At 49.9% G+C, this 13,743-nt stretch overlaps 1 protein-coding gene across 4 annotated transcripts in view; it reads left to right on the top strand.

The window, feature by feature from the left end:
* The first annotated feature begins 210 nt into the window (after positions 1-210).
* Positions 211-13,743, top strand: part of OTUD5 (OTU deubiquitinase 5) — an 83,525-nt gene continuing 69,992 nt past the window's right edge. For 2 of the 4 annotated variants that reach the window (XM_040324271.1, XM_040324273.1), the window contains exon 1: positions 211-750. In XM_040324271.1, the coding sequence (XP_040180205.1) occupies positions 316-750 (435 nt within the window). In that variant the 5' untranslated portion in view covers positions 211-315. The remainder of the gene's footprint in view (positions 751-13,743) is intronic. The other 2 variants (XM_040324275.1, XM_040324274.1) reach the window with 2 other exon arrangements.

Here is a 13,743-nt window from a genome sequence, read left to right on the forward strand (position 1 = left end):
TGTTTTTACGTTTTCATTATTACTTGTGTACTGTACACACACTGTGTACAGTGCTTGGCTCTGCCTCTTGGAATCCCCAGGTTGCCACGGTAACGGCGCGGCTGTCAGCGAGGCGTGGAACGCAAGCACGGGCGCGATGACGCTAACAGGGCGCGCGCCCCATCTGTCCCCGCCCCACCGGTCCTCCCACCAATCCGTGCGCAAGAGGACACCCCATCACGTTGGGTAGGAGGGGGACGTCCTGCGTAGTGACGGCGCTGCCCCGGTCCGGTGGTGGTGTGACGCAGGCTCGGTGGTGTCCGGTGAAGGTGACCGATGACTATCCTCCCGAAGAAGAAACCGCCTCCCCCCTCTGATAAGGAGGACGGGGACCGGAGCGGCGCCGGTGGAGGGGACTCTCACTCCCGCTCCGGGGCACGGCCCCGCTCCTCGCCGCCCCCGCGCTGGGTTCAAGCTTCGCCGCCCCCCGGTACCGGAGGCCAAGGAGGAGGAGCCGGTTCGGGCCCAGATGGCGGCTGCGGTTGTTGTAATGGAACGGGGATGGGCCCCGGGGGGTGCTGTTCGGGCCCCGGACACAGCAAGAGGCGGAGACAAGCGGTTGGCGGCTCTGTGGGGAGCGCAGGAGGAGGACTCGGAAACCCCGGGGCCGGGAACACCCCTGATAAAGAGGAAGGGGCCGGGAATAACAGCGAGGATGAGTACGAGACGGCGGCCCAGACAGAGACCATAGACCCCGACACTGCCGAGCAGGTGAGACCGAGGACACCGGGGGTGACAGGCCACCCGAGGGGGCGTGTCTTCTGTGTCTGGGGGGCGTGCCTCAGGGGAGAGGTGTCACATCTAGAACTAGGGTGAGGGTGCAGAGGTGTCACATCTAGAACTAGGGGGAGAGGTGTCACATCTAGAACTAGGGGGAGAGGTGTCACATCTAGAACTAGGGGGAGAGGTGTCACATCTAGAACTAGGGGGAGAGGTGTCACATCTAGAACTAGGGGGAGAGGTGTCACATCTAGAACTAGGGGGAGAGGTGTCACATCTAGAACTAGGGGGAGAGGTGTCACATCTAGAACTAGGGGGAGAGGTGTCACATCTAGAACTAGGGGGAGGGTGCAGAGGTGTCACATCTAGAACTAGGGGGAGAGGTGTCACATCTAGGGGGAGGGGGGAGAGGTGTCACATCTAGAGCTAGGGGGAGGGGGGAGAGGTGTCACATCTAGGGGGAGGGGGGAGAGGTGTCACATCTAGAGCTAGGGGGAGGGGGGAGAGGTGTCACATCTAGGGGGAGGGGGGAGAGGTGTCACATCTAGAGCTAGGGGGAGGGGGGAGAGGTGTCACATCTAGGGGGAGGGGGGAGAGGTGTCACATCTAGAGCTAGGGGGAGGGGGGAGAGGTGTCACATCTAGGGGGAGGGGGAGAGGTGTCACATCTAGAGCTAGGGGGAGGGGGGAGAGGTGTCACATCTAGGGGGAGGGGGAGAGGTGTCACGTGGAGGGGGAGAGGTGTCACATCTAGAGCTAGGGGGAGGGGGGAGAGGTGTCACATCTAGAGCTAGGGGGAGGGGGGAGAGGTGTCACATCTAGGGGGAGGGGGAGAGGTGTCACATCTAGAGCTAGGGGGAGAGGAGAGAGGTGTCACATCTAGAGCTAGGGGGAGAGGGGAGAGGTGTCACATCTAGAACTAGGGGGAGGGGGGAGAGGTGTCACATCTAGAACTAGGGGGAGAGGTGTCACATCTAGGGGGAGAGGTGTCACATCTAGAGCTAGGGGGAGAGGTGTCACATCTAGGGGGAGGGTGCAGAGGTGTCACATCTAGAACTAGGGGGAGAGGTGTCACATCTAGAACTAGGGTGAGGGTGCAGAGGTGTCACATCTAGAACTAGGGGGAGAGGTGTCACATCTAGGGGGAGGGGGGAGAGGTGTCACATCTAGAGCTAGGGGGAGGGGGGAGAGGTGTCACATCTAGGGGGAGGGGGAGAGGTGTCACATCTAGAGCTGGGGGGAGAGGTGTCACATCTAGGGGGAGGGGGAGAGGTGTCACATCTAGAGCTAGGGGGAGGGGGGAGAGGTGTCACATCTAGGGGGAGGGGGAGAGGTGTCACATGGAGGGGGAGAGGTGTCACATCTAGAGCTAGGGGGAGGGGGGAGAGGTGTCACATCTAGAGCTAGGGGGAGGGGGAGAGGTGTCACATCTAGAGCTAGGGGGAGAGGGGAGAGGTGTCACATCTAGAGCTAGGGGGAGAGGGGAGAGGTGTCACATCTAGAGCTAGGGGGAGAGGGGGAGAGGTGTCACATCTAGAACTAGGGGGAGGGGGGAGAGGTGTCACATCTAGAACTAGGGGGAGAGGTGTCACATCTAGGGGGAGAGGTGTCACATCTAGAACTAGGGGGAGAGGTGTCACATCTAGGGGGAGGGGGGAGAGGTGTCACATCTAGAGCTAGGGGGAGGGGGGGAGAGGTGTCACATCTAGGGGGAGGGGGAGAGGTGTCACATCTAGAGCTGGGGGGAGAGGTGTCACATCTAGGGGGAGGGGGAGAGGTGTCACATCTAGAGCTAGGGGGAGGGGGGAGAGGTGTCACATCTAGGGGGAGGGGGAGAGGTGTCACATGGAGGGGGAGAGGTGTCACATCTAGAGCTAGGGGGAGGGGGGAGAGGTGTCACATCTAGAGCTAGGGGGGGGGGGGGAGAGGTGTCACATCTAGGGGGAGGGGTAGAGGTGTCACATCTAGAGCTAGGGGGAGAGGGGAGAGGTGTCACATCTAGAGCTAGGGGGAGAGGGGAGAGGTGTCACATCTAGAACTAGGGGGAGGGGGGAGAGGTGTCACATCTAGAACTAGGGGGAGAGGTGTCACATCTAGGGGGAGAGGTGTCACATCTAGAGCTAGGGGGAGAGGTGTCACATCTAGGGGGAGGGGGGAGAGGTGTCACATCTAGAACTAGGGGGAGAGGTGTCACATCTAGGGGGAGGGTGGAGAGGTGTCACATCTAGAACTAGGGGGAGGGGGGAGAGATGTCACATCTAGGGGGAGGGGGGGAGAGGTGTCACATCTAGGGGGAGAGGTGTCACATCTAGGGGGAGGGGGGGAGAGGTGTCACATCTAGGGGGAGGGGGGAGAGGTGTCACATCTAGGGGGAGGGGGGAGAGGTGTCACATCTAGGGGGAGGGGGGAGAGGTGTCACATCTAGAACTAGGGGGGGAGAGGTGTCGCATCTAGAACTAGGGGGGGAGAGGTGTCGCATCTAGAACTAGGGGGGGAGAGGTGTCGCATCTAGAACTAGGGGGGGAGAGGTGTCGCATCTAGAACTAGGGGGGGAGAGGTGTCGCATCCACTGTGCATGGGGTAGTTGGTATCTCACAAAAGTGAGTACACCCCTCACATTTTTGGGGGAGGTGTCACGTCCACTGTGTTTGGGGTAAAACTGGTGTCATGGGGAGGGGAGAGGTGTCGCAATCTAGAAATAGGGGGAGGGGAGAGGTGTCACATCCACTGTGTATGGGGAATAACTGGTGTCGTGGGGGAGGGGAGAGGTGTCACAATCTAGAACTAGGGGGAGGGGGAGAGGTGTCACATCCAATGTGTATGGGCTGGTCAGTGTCTCACAAAAGTGAGTACATCCCTCACATTTTTGTAAATATTTTTTCAACACTTTAGAAATGACACTTTGCTACAATGTAAAGTAGTGAGTGTACAGCTTGTATAACAAGTTATTTTGAGGGGACAGGAAATTTACACTAACACACAGCCATTAATGTCTAAACCGCTGGCAACAAAAGTGAGTACACCCCTAAGTGAAAATGTCCAAATTGGGCCCTTTTCCCTCCCCTATTACATGTGACTCGTTAGTGTTACAAAGTCTCAGGTGTGAATGGGGAGCAGGTGTGCTGAATTTGGTGTTATCGCTCTCACTTTCTCATACTGGTCACTGGACATTTAACATGGCACCTCATGGCAAAGAACTCTGAGGATCTGAAAAAAAATTTGTTGCTCTACATAAAGATGGCCTAGGCTATAAGAAGATTGCCAAGACCGTGAAACTGAGCTGCAGTACAGTGGCCAAGACAATGTAGAGGTTTAACAGGACAGGTTCCACTCAGAACAGGCCTCGCCATGGTCGACCAAAGGAGTTGAGTGCATGTGCTCAGCATCATATCCAGAGGTTGTGTTTGGGAAATAGACGTATATGAGTGCTGCCAGAATTTCTGCAGAGGGTGGGTGGGGGGTGTCAGAGCTTGTCGGTGCTCAGACCATACGCTGCACACTGCATCAAATTGGTCTGCATGGCTGTTGTCCCAGAAGGAAGCCTCTTCTAAAGATGATGCACAAGAAAGCCCACAAACAGTTTGCAGAAGACAAGCAGACTAAGGATATGAATTGCTGGAACCGTGTCCTGTGGTCTGATGAGACCAAGATAAACTTATTTGGTTCAGCTGGTGTCAAGCGTGTGTGGCGGCAACCAGGTGAGGAGTACAAAGACAAGTGTGTCTTGCCTACAGTCAAGCATGGTGGTGGGAGTGTCATGGTCTGGTGCTGCATGAGTGCTGCCGGTGACTTGTCCTTAAGGTTCCCCTAACGTGAAAGTTCCTTCAAGGACTGCGCAGGCGCAAACTTGCCGACGGAAATCTCCGAACCTCGCCCGGCATCCAGGCTCATTCTTTAACATCCCCGTGGATTGGAAGATGTTAAAAAAAAAAAAAAAAAAAAGAGCCAGGAGGCCGAGCGAGCCGTCCGAGCGAAGCGAGGCCGACTGGCCACTTTCCTTGAAATCCACGTCGCCCTGGATGCCGGCCGAGGTTCGGAGATTTCCGTCGGCAAGTTTGCGCCTGCGCAGTCCTTAAAGGAACTTTCTCGTTAGCCGGAACCATATCGGCAGATCAGATTGCGCCTGCGCAGGAACTTTCACGATAACCAGAACCATATCGGCAGATCACCGGCACTGAGGAGCTACAGTTCATTGAGGGAACCATGAATGCCAACGTGTACTGTAGGGCCGAAACAACTAATCGATTATGAAATTAATCGATTACAATTTTCATAATCAATTAATCGGCGAGTAATATAATGGGGTTAAAAAAAACTAAAATTAACTCTTTATAGTACAAAAGAGCAAATCGCTACTGTAAATATTACAGTAAAAAAAATGAACCCCTTACAGTAGCGATTATTTGCTCTTTTTGTACTTATTTTTGTTTTTTAACCTCATTATGTCACTAAACTTCTCAGGCCGGGGTCACACCTCTGTTTTTGGTGCTTTTTGCAGAAACACACTACAGTTCATTTACATGTTTTCCTATGGGACACGTTCACATCCATGATTTTTTTTCAGTTGCTGCGTATTTGGAAAGGGGAAAGGACTTTTTAACGCAAAACGGTGCCATTTTTTTTTTTTTTTTCCGTTCAATATACTTCAATGTAGAAAAGCATGTGATGTGTTTTTGCGTCAATTTGTGTTTTGTAATCTGCCCAATTTTTTTTTTAAAATGCAATATACAGTATATATATTTTTAAGGCCATTATCCGATTACGAAACAATAATCGGCCAACTAATCGATTATGAAAATAATCGTTAGTTGCAGCCCTAGTGTACTGTGACATGCTGAAGCAGACCATGATCCCTTCCCTTCAGAGACTGGGCTGCAGGGCAGTATTCCAACATGATAAAGACCCCAAACACATCTCCAAGATGACCACTGCCTTGCTAAAGAAGCTGAGGGTAAAGGTGATGGACTGGCCAAGCATGTCTCCAGACCTAAACCCTATTGAGCCTCTGTGGAGCATTCTCAAACGGAAGGTGGAGGAGCACAGGGTCTCTAACATCCACCAGCTCTGTGATGTTGTCATGGAGGAGTGGAAGAGGACTCCAGGGGCAACCTGTGAAGCTCAAGAGGGTTAAGGCAGTGCTGAAAAATAATGGTGGCCACTGGCCACACAAAATATTGACACTTTGCACCCAATTTGGACATTTTCACTTAGGGGGTGTACTCTTTTGTTACCAGCGGTTTAGACATAATGGCTGTGTTGAGTTATTTTGAGGGGACAGCAAATGTAAACTGTTATACAAGCTGTACAACTCACCACTTTACATTGTAGCAAAGTGTAATTTCTTCAGTGTTGTCACATGAAAAGATAAAAAATATTTAGAAAAATGGGAGGGGTGTACTCACTTTTGTGAGATACTATAACTGTGGTGTCATGGGGGAGGTGTCGCGTCGCATCTACTGTGTATGTGGTATAACTAAGGGGTCATATGGGAAGGGGAGAGGGGGGTCACATCTACTGTGTATGGGGTAAAACTGAGGGGGTCATATGGGAAGGGGAGAGGGGAGTCACATCCACTGTGTATGGGGTATAACTGAGGTGCAATAGGGGGAGGGGAGAGCTGTCGCATCTACTGTGGTGTCATGGGGGAGGGGAGAGCTGTCGCATCTACTGTGGTGTCATGGGGGAGGGGAGAGCTGTCGCATCTACTGTGGTGTCATGGGGGAGGGGAGAGGTGTCGCATCTACTGTGGTGTCATGGGGGAGGGGAGAGGTGTCGCATCTACTGTGGTGTCATGGGGGAGGGGAGAGGTGTCGCATCTACTGTGGTGTCATGGGGGAGGGGAGAGCTGTCGCATCTACTGTGGTGTCATGGGGGAGGGGAGAGGTGTCGCATCTACGGTGTATGGGATATCATTAAGGAGACCATAGGCCATGACACTTCTCCCCTCTTCCATATGATCTCCTTAAAGGGGTTGTAAAGGTTCAAGTTTTTTCATCTTTATGCATCCTATGCATGAAGGTGAAAAAACATCAGACGATTACCGCCCCCCGTTTTACTTACCTGAGCCCTGGAAAGTCCCTAGTTGCGAACACGCTCAATCGTTGCCCGGGCTTCTCGGCCTATTCATTGGATGGATAGATTGGTAGCAGCGCAGACATTGACTTGCGCTGCTGTATCCAATGACCTGGGGGGTGGGACTGAGTCCTGCAATTAGAGGCTATGGCCACCGAATGCAGGACTCGGGAGCATGTGCACAAGTTAACCAGCTTTGGGAGAGAGCTTCCCAGAGGGGGTTATCTGAGGCGGGAAGGAGCCGAGACAGCTGTCGTGGGACCCCAGAACTGGAGGATCGGGGCCATTCTGTGCAAAATGAACTGCACAGTAAAGGTAAGTATGATATGTTTGTTATTTAAAAAAAAAAAAAAATTATACCCCATACACTGTAGATGTGACTCCCCTCCCCCTATGACCCTTCAATTATGTCAATAGACATGACAGGCCATGACAATTCTCCCCTCTTCCCTGTCATGTCTGTTTATCGGAGTATAATTAAAGGGTCGCAGGGGGGAGGGGAGAGGTTATAACTAAAGCGGGCCCATACATTAACCAACTTTCTTTCCTTCAACCACAGGTTGAAGGAAAGAAAATTGCTTCATTCCCCCATCTACTTAGTCGGTGTTGATAGGGGAATCCCTCCTACTGTTGTGTTGTATTCTGAGGGCAGAAGGTTTCCCAGCCATCAGAATATGATGGCCACCAACAGTGATTAAGCGGCAGAAAACAGTCAGGCTGGTTGTACTGGTATAATAGGGTTTAGGTCTGGAGGCCAAATTTGTATCTGTCTATGGCCAACCTTCGGATGCTGTATTAGTATTAGGAGGTCGAAGTGTCATGAGGTTTAACTGAGGATGCCTTGGGGGGGGGGGCGGGGGCGGGACCTCGGTCAATTATGAGAATATCATAAGGGGTAGAGGTGTCATGGCGTATAACTGAATGTTTTGTGGATGATGGAGTTTCTATAAGGTATAACAGAGTGTAATATCGGGGAGAGTGAGGTGCCATGGGGTATAACTGAGGGCGTAATATGGGGGAGGATAAGGTGCAATAGGGTATAACAGAGGGTGGAGAATGGGGTATAACTGAGGGTGTAGTATGGGGGAGGATGAGGTGCCATGGGGTATAACTGAGGGTGTAGTATGGGGTGCCATAGGTTATAACTGAGGGCGTGAGGTGGATCTGCTGCTAGAGTCCATCCGTCTGAAAGGGGCCTTATAAGGAAAGGTTGAGGTGTCGTGTTAAACTTAGGTTGAAGGAGTGAAGAGCTGTCAGTGGTAGAAGTAATGGGGATTGGGACAATGTTGTGGGGGGTAGGTGAGGGATACATTGAAGGTGTTATATGGAGGAGGGATGTGTTGGTGTTTATATGAGGGGTTCAGTGTGGGGTGCCATGTTGTGTGGAGGAAGGTTACGTCGGCTGACGTATAGGAAAATAAGAGGTAGAATGGGGAGGTACTAGGACTGGCATGGAGAGGCTATAAATGGAAGGGGTGGAACCGGCTTATTTTCTTCTGCACGTGACTGACGCATCTGCCAGAGTGTACAAAAAATCAGTGGTCCGTCATCTCCTAGATGCAGCCAAAGCTTGCATCCCACTTAACTGGAAGTCCCCAAACCCACCGTCCATTGCCCAGTGGCTCCATAAAGTGGAGGACTTGATCCTCACTAGTCAACACAGACAAGAGGCATATTCCAAGACGTGACAACTGTGGAATATGTTTAAATATTCAGACGAAGGACAAAACCTCAGAGGGATTGATTTAGCTACTTGACAACCTGTCCTACCCAACTACCGTCATGACTCTTGATTTTTGAATACTTGAATAATCTATTGGGGGAACAATGCTCCCAAAAGACAGCCACCCGGATCCATGTTCGTATACACCCACCCGCCTCTACCAACCTGAGAATTTGTGATTGTGAAAGTGTGAGGAGCAATACCTCATGGGACATGTAGTCCTGGGCAGGAAGTGAGTGGTTCTAAAGGCAGAAGTTTTTTTACCTTGCTATAGCGGCCGCTCTATACTATACTTTGCAGCTTGCTATTGAGACACTCTGAAGGTAGGAGGAGCCAGAAGCATCGGTGAGGGACCCCAGAAGTGGAGGATCTGGGCTGCTCTGTGCAAAACAATTACACAGAGCAGGTAAGTATAACAAGTTTGTTTAAAACAAAAAAGAATATCACTTTAAAAACTCTGTGTAGGGATGATCAGCATCTGAACCCAGGGAAAGTGGAGGTAATAGAAGGCATTACAATTACCGTAGTTGGTTATTTAGAGTTGAAAATATGTTTATTAGAATTTTAACATGTTATACATGAACAGCATGAGGTGTCACAATCAGGGTACAGTCATAAATACGTAGTGGTAGAGAGTCAGCCCAATGGCTATCGCCCACAGCAGGACTCCCACCAGCATATAACATAACGGGAACAATTATGACAAGAACCCGAAACAAAAATTGTGAGCGGCCAAAATGGCCTCTTAGTAAGTGACAACATTGCAACCAGAGTCTGTAGTTGGTTATTTATATTTACCACTGCATATGGATATTTAAGAATACATTTTTATTTTATTTTTTACATATTAACTAAATTGTACACCACACTTTTTTTAAGATTATCCGATTAGTTGATTAATCGAAACAATAATCGGCCAACTAATCGATTAAGAAAATAATCATTATTTGCAGCCCTAATATATATATATATATATATATATATATATATATATATATATATATATATATATATATATATATATATATATATATATATATATATATTATGGGGTGGAATAATTTTGGAGAATGAAAAATGTAATTGGGGGTTAATAGGAATTACTGGGGTGCCCTATGAGATTTGTGATCTGCTGAAGTGTAATGTACGGAGAATGCAGCTGATGTAGGAGGACGGTTACATTGGAACAGTATGTTGTATGGTGGGGTGGTATGTACAGGGTTTAGTCACCCCTGGGATTGTTTTATCCCATTATAAGCACCCCTTGTAGTGTTCTGCCCATCCCCCCCCCCCCTCCCAGGCCTATGAGTGACTCTATCTTCCATGTATGAGGTGACTCGTATTGGGGAATTGTCTGCCTTTGGAAACACTAGTGTCTGACTCTCTTCTCCATAAATGCATGGTTCAATCCACACACAAATGTGTGTTCTCTTTAGGGTTCCAGTGTTGGGATGTGTGGATTATTGATATGATTTACTGTATGTGCTGCTTGTTTTCCAGCACGTCTCTATTGTTCTGTCCTGAAACTGGAGTCACACAAGATCTGTATGTATGGACACATAGCAGCCAGAGTCTTCCTGTCATTTCCCTGTCCTCCATCATCCACCTACTGAGAGGAGATGCAGCTTCTACAGGGTTCTTCCACATCGTAATACATGAGATCTAAATCAGGCCTAGCTTTACCTAAACGGGTGTAATTCTAAAAAGAATTGCTGTGTGAATGAAGAAAATAATAATTCTCATAGTAATGTTTGTGGTATGTGTGAAATGTCGCTTTGTATTTGTTGCCTTTCACAGGACAAATGTAATGTTTCCCAACATCTTACCCCAACATTTCATATTCCTGATATGTCTGCTGTACCATGTACTTGTGTTCTAAATTCTCCTGTTCTCCGTGTATTGCTTCCTTTGTGTGATATACCTGGAGATCCCCAGCACAGCTCTTCACTGGGAGGATCAGGGTATTGCTCTTCCTCTGATTCCTGCTTACACGTCCCCACCCCCACCTCTCCAAGCCCCTTATGCAGCTGATAAGAGGTGTGCGTGTGATATGTATGTTGCTATACAATATAAAAGGGAGACAATACAAGAGGGCCCTGCTCAGAAGAGCTTAAAACCCTGTGTGTGTGTGTGTGTGTATGTATGTATGTATGTATGTATGTATGTATGTATGTATGTATGTATATATACATATATAGGGTGATTGAAAAGTAACTCCTTATTTTAAAAATCATATAATTTATTTTTTAGGCCCCTTTCACACTGGGGCGTTTTTCAGACGCTTAGGAGTTAAAAAAAAAAAAAAAAGCGCATGTAATGCGACTGAAAGAACCCTCATCTGCAATCCCAATGTGAAAGCCCGAGTGCTTTCAGAGCCCTTTCACACTGACAGCGCCCGAAAAACGCTGATAGAGCTCCGCTAAGACCCCTTCCACACTGGGGCGTTAAAGGGGTGTTCCAGCCAATTTTTATGTTTATTAAGTCAGCAGCTACAAAAAGTGTAGCTGCTGGCTTTTAATAAACATACACTTACCTGCTCCAGCGTTCCAGCGGCGCGCCGGACGGGGCCTCTTCCCCCCCCCCCCCCCCCCCCCCGGCCGGCGTCTTCATTTCAACTGTGGGCACCAGGCCGTGACAGCTTTTGGCTTCACGGCCGGGCACCCACTGCGCATGCGCGAGCGGCACTGCGCATGCGCGCGCGGCCGGCGCTGCGCCGTCTGATTGGACAGGAGATCGCCTATGACCTGTGACGTGTCCTAGGCGATCGCCTACAGGGAGGGGCTGCTGTAGGTGATTAAGCTTAATTGCCTAACCAGCCTCTCAGCGGAAGGAGGAAGTGGGACAGGAAGTCCCACTCCTCCTGAAGCCCCCACTCCCCCCCCCCCCCCCCCCCAAAAATGACATGCCAAATGTGGCATGTAAGGGGGTGAGGAGTGGGATAAGCGGAAGTTCCAATTTTGGGTGGAACTCCGCTTTAAGGCACTTTGGCTTTAAAAAAAATTGTCTCAATGGGAAGGGGCGCTCTAGGCTGTGAAAGCACTCAGGCTTTCACATTGGCATTGTAGATGCAGCTTCTTTCAGGCGCATTACATATGCTTTTTTTTTTAACGCTAAAGCGTCAAAAAAACACCCCAGTTTGAAAGGGGTCTTAATCATTATTTTTGCAAGAAATTAATATGAGAAAAACATGAAAAACAAGCCTGCGGCTTCTGAAGCTGCTTCACAGGAACTCTTGTGGGATGGCAGTAGGGGTGCAACGGATCAAAAAACTCTCAGTTCGGATCGTTCCTCGGATTAGAGTCACAGATCGGATCATTTTTCGGATCAGCAAAAAAAAAAAAATCTCCCCCACTGTAATATCCACATCTCCCTCCCTCCCCCACTGTAATATCCACATCTCCCTCCCTCCCCCACTGTAATATCCACATCTCCCTCCCTCCCTCCCCCACTGTAATATCCACATCTCCCTCCCTCCCCCACTGTAATATCCACATCTCCCTCCCTCCCTCCCCCACTGTAATATCCACATCTCCCTCCCCCCACTGTAATATCCACATCTCCCTCCCTCCCCCACTGTAATATCCACATCTCCCTCCCCCCCTCCCCCACTGTAATATCCACATCTCCCTCCCTCCCTCCCCCACTGTAATATCCACATCTCCCTCCCTCCCTCCCCCACTGTAATATCCACATCTCCCTCCCCCCACTGTAATATCCACATCTCCCTCCCCCCACTGTAATATCCACATCTCCCTCCCTCCCCCACTGTAATATCCACATCTCCCTCCCTCCCTCCCCCACTGTAATATCCACATCTCCCTCCCCCACTGTAATATCCACATCTCCCTCCCTCCCTCCCTCCCTCCCCCACTGTAATATCCACATCTCCCTCCCTCCCTCACTGTAATATCCACATCTCCCTCCCTCCCTCCCCCACTGTAATATCCACATCTCCCTCCCTCCCTCCCCCACTGTAATATCCACATCTCCCTCCCTCCCTCCCCCACTGTAATATCCACATCTCCCTCCCTCACTGTAATATCCACATCTCCCTCCCTGCAGTGGCGTCACTATGGTTGGTGTCACCCGGTGCAAAAAAAAAAACCCCCCCCCTCAGTACAGATGCCCCCCCAGTAGTGCAGACCTCGGACAGCGGCTTGTGTGTCCCTCGAGCACGGGCTCCTCCTCCTCCTCCTCTGTGGGTGTAAATAGAGAGGAGGGCCGCCGCCGAACCTGCGGCCTTTCCTGATGCTATGGCCGTGGCGGCAATCTGCGGATCGCATAGCGTGCCGATCGGAAGGTGATCCGTTGCACCACTAGATGGCAGAAATAACTTCTCGTAGTCTCCCTTCTTTGGTTTCGTACAGTAAACTTGTTCCTTCAACCTACCCCAAAGAAAAAAGTCGCAGGGTGTTAAATCGGGGCTTCTGGCTGGCCACTCATGCGGACCACTTCGACCCAACCGTCTCCCAGGAAAATGTTCATTCAGCCGGTCACCAACAATAATGGTAAAATGTGGAGGAGCACCCCAGGTATTGACAACTGGCCAGATTTCATCTTGCAGCATAGTGCGATACTTTTTGGTATTCATGGTATCGCGAAAGATAAAAGGACCCAAAATCCTATCTGAAGTCATGTCTAAAGCCCCATACACACTGTCACACTTTTTGCCAACCAACTTTAAAATCGTCAACTTTTCTAATTTGTGTGACCGTGTATATATGAAAAACAGGGGAATTACTATCAAGGAACATAAGGATATGTATGCATACATGAAAAAAATGCATAATACACCAGACATAGAGGAAGTTAAAAACAGGGGAATCTTTATCAGGGGGAATAAGAATAAGCATACACATATGTATGCATGCATAAAAAAACGCATTAAAAATCGCATAATACACCCGACATAGAGGAGGATGAACATTATAGAGGATTTCTTTATACAATGGCACTAATTTCAAAATCCTCATTTAACCCTCCAGGGGCCAGAACACCTAAAGAAAAAATCCAAAACATTTCCCTACGACAAAGCTTGTTTTAGGCGAGGCCGCGGCTTCGGCCTAGTCCGCGGGCTTTTCCCAGGATCGCGGCGGTCTAGGCTGAAGCCTCGGTCTAGCCTAAAAACGTAGGACCGGCGCGGACCTCACAGTGTACACTGTATAGCTGAGGTGTTCTCAGAATGTGAGG

This window comes from Rana temporaria, chromosome 9 (assembly GCF_905171775.1).
Source record: "Rana temporaria chromosome 9, aRanTem1.1, whole genome shotgun sequence".
Lineage (NCBI taxonomy): Eukaryota > Metazoa > Chordata > Amphibia > Anura > Ranidae > Rana > Rana temporaria.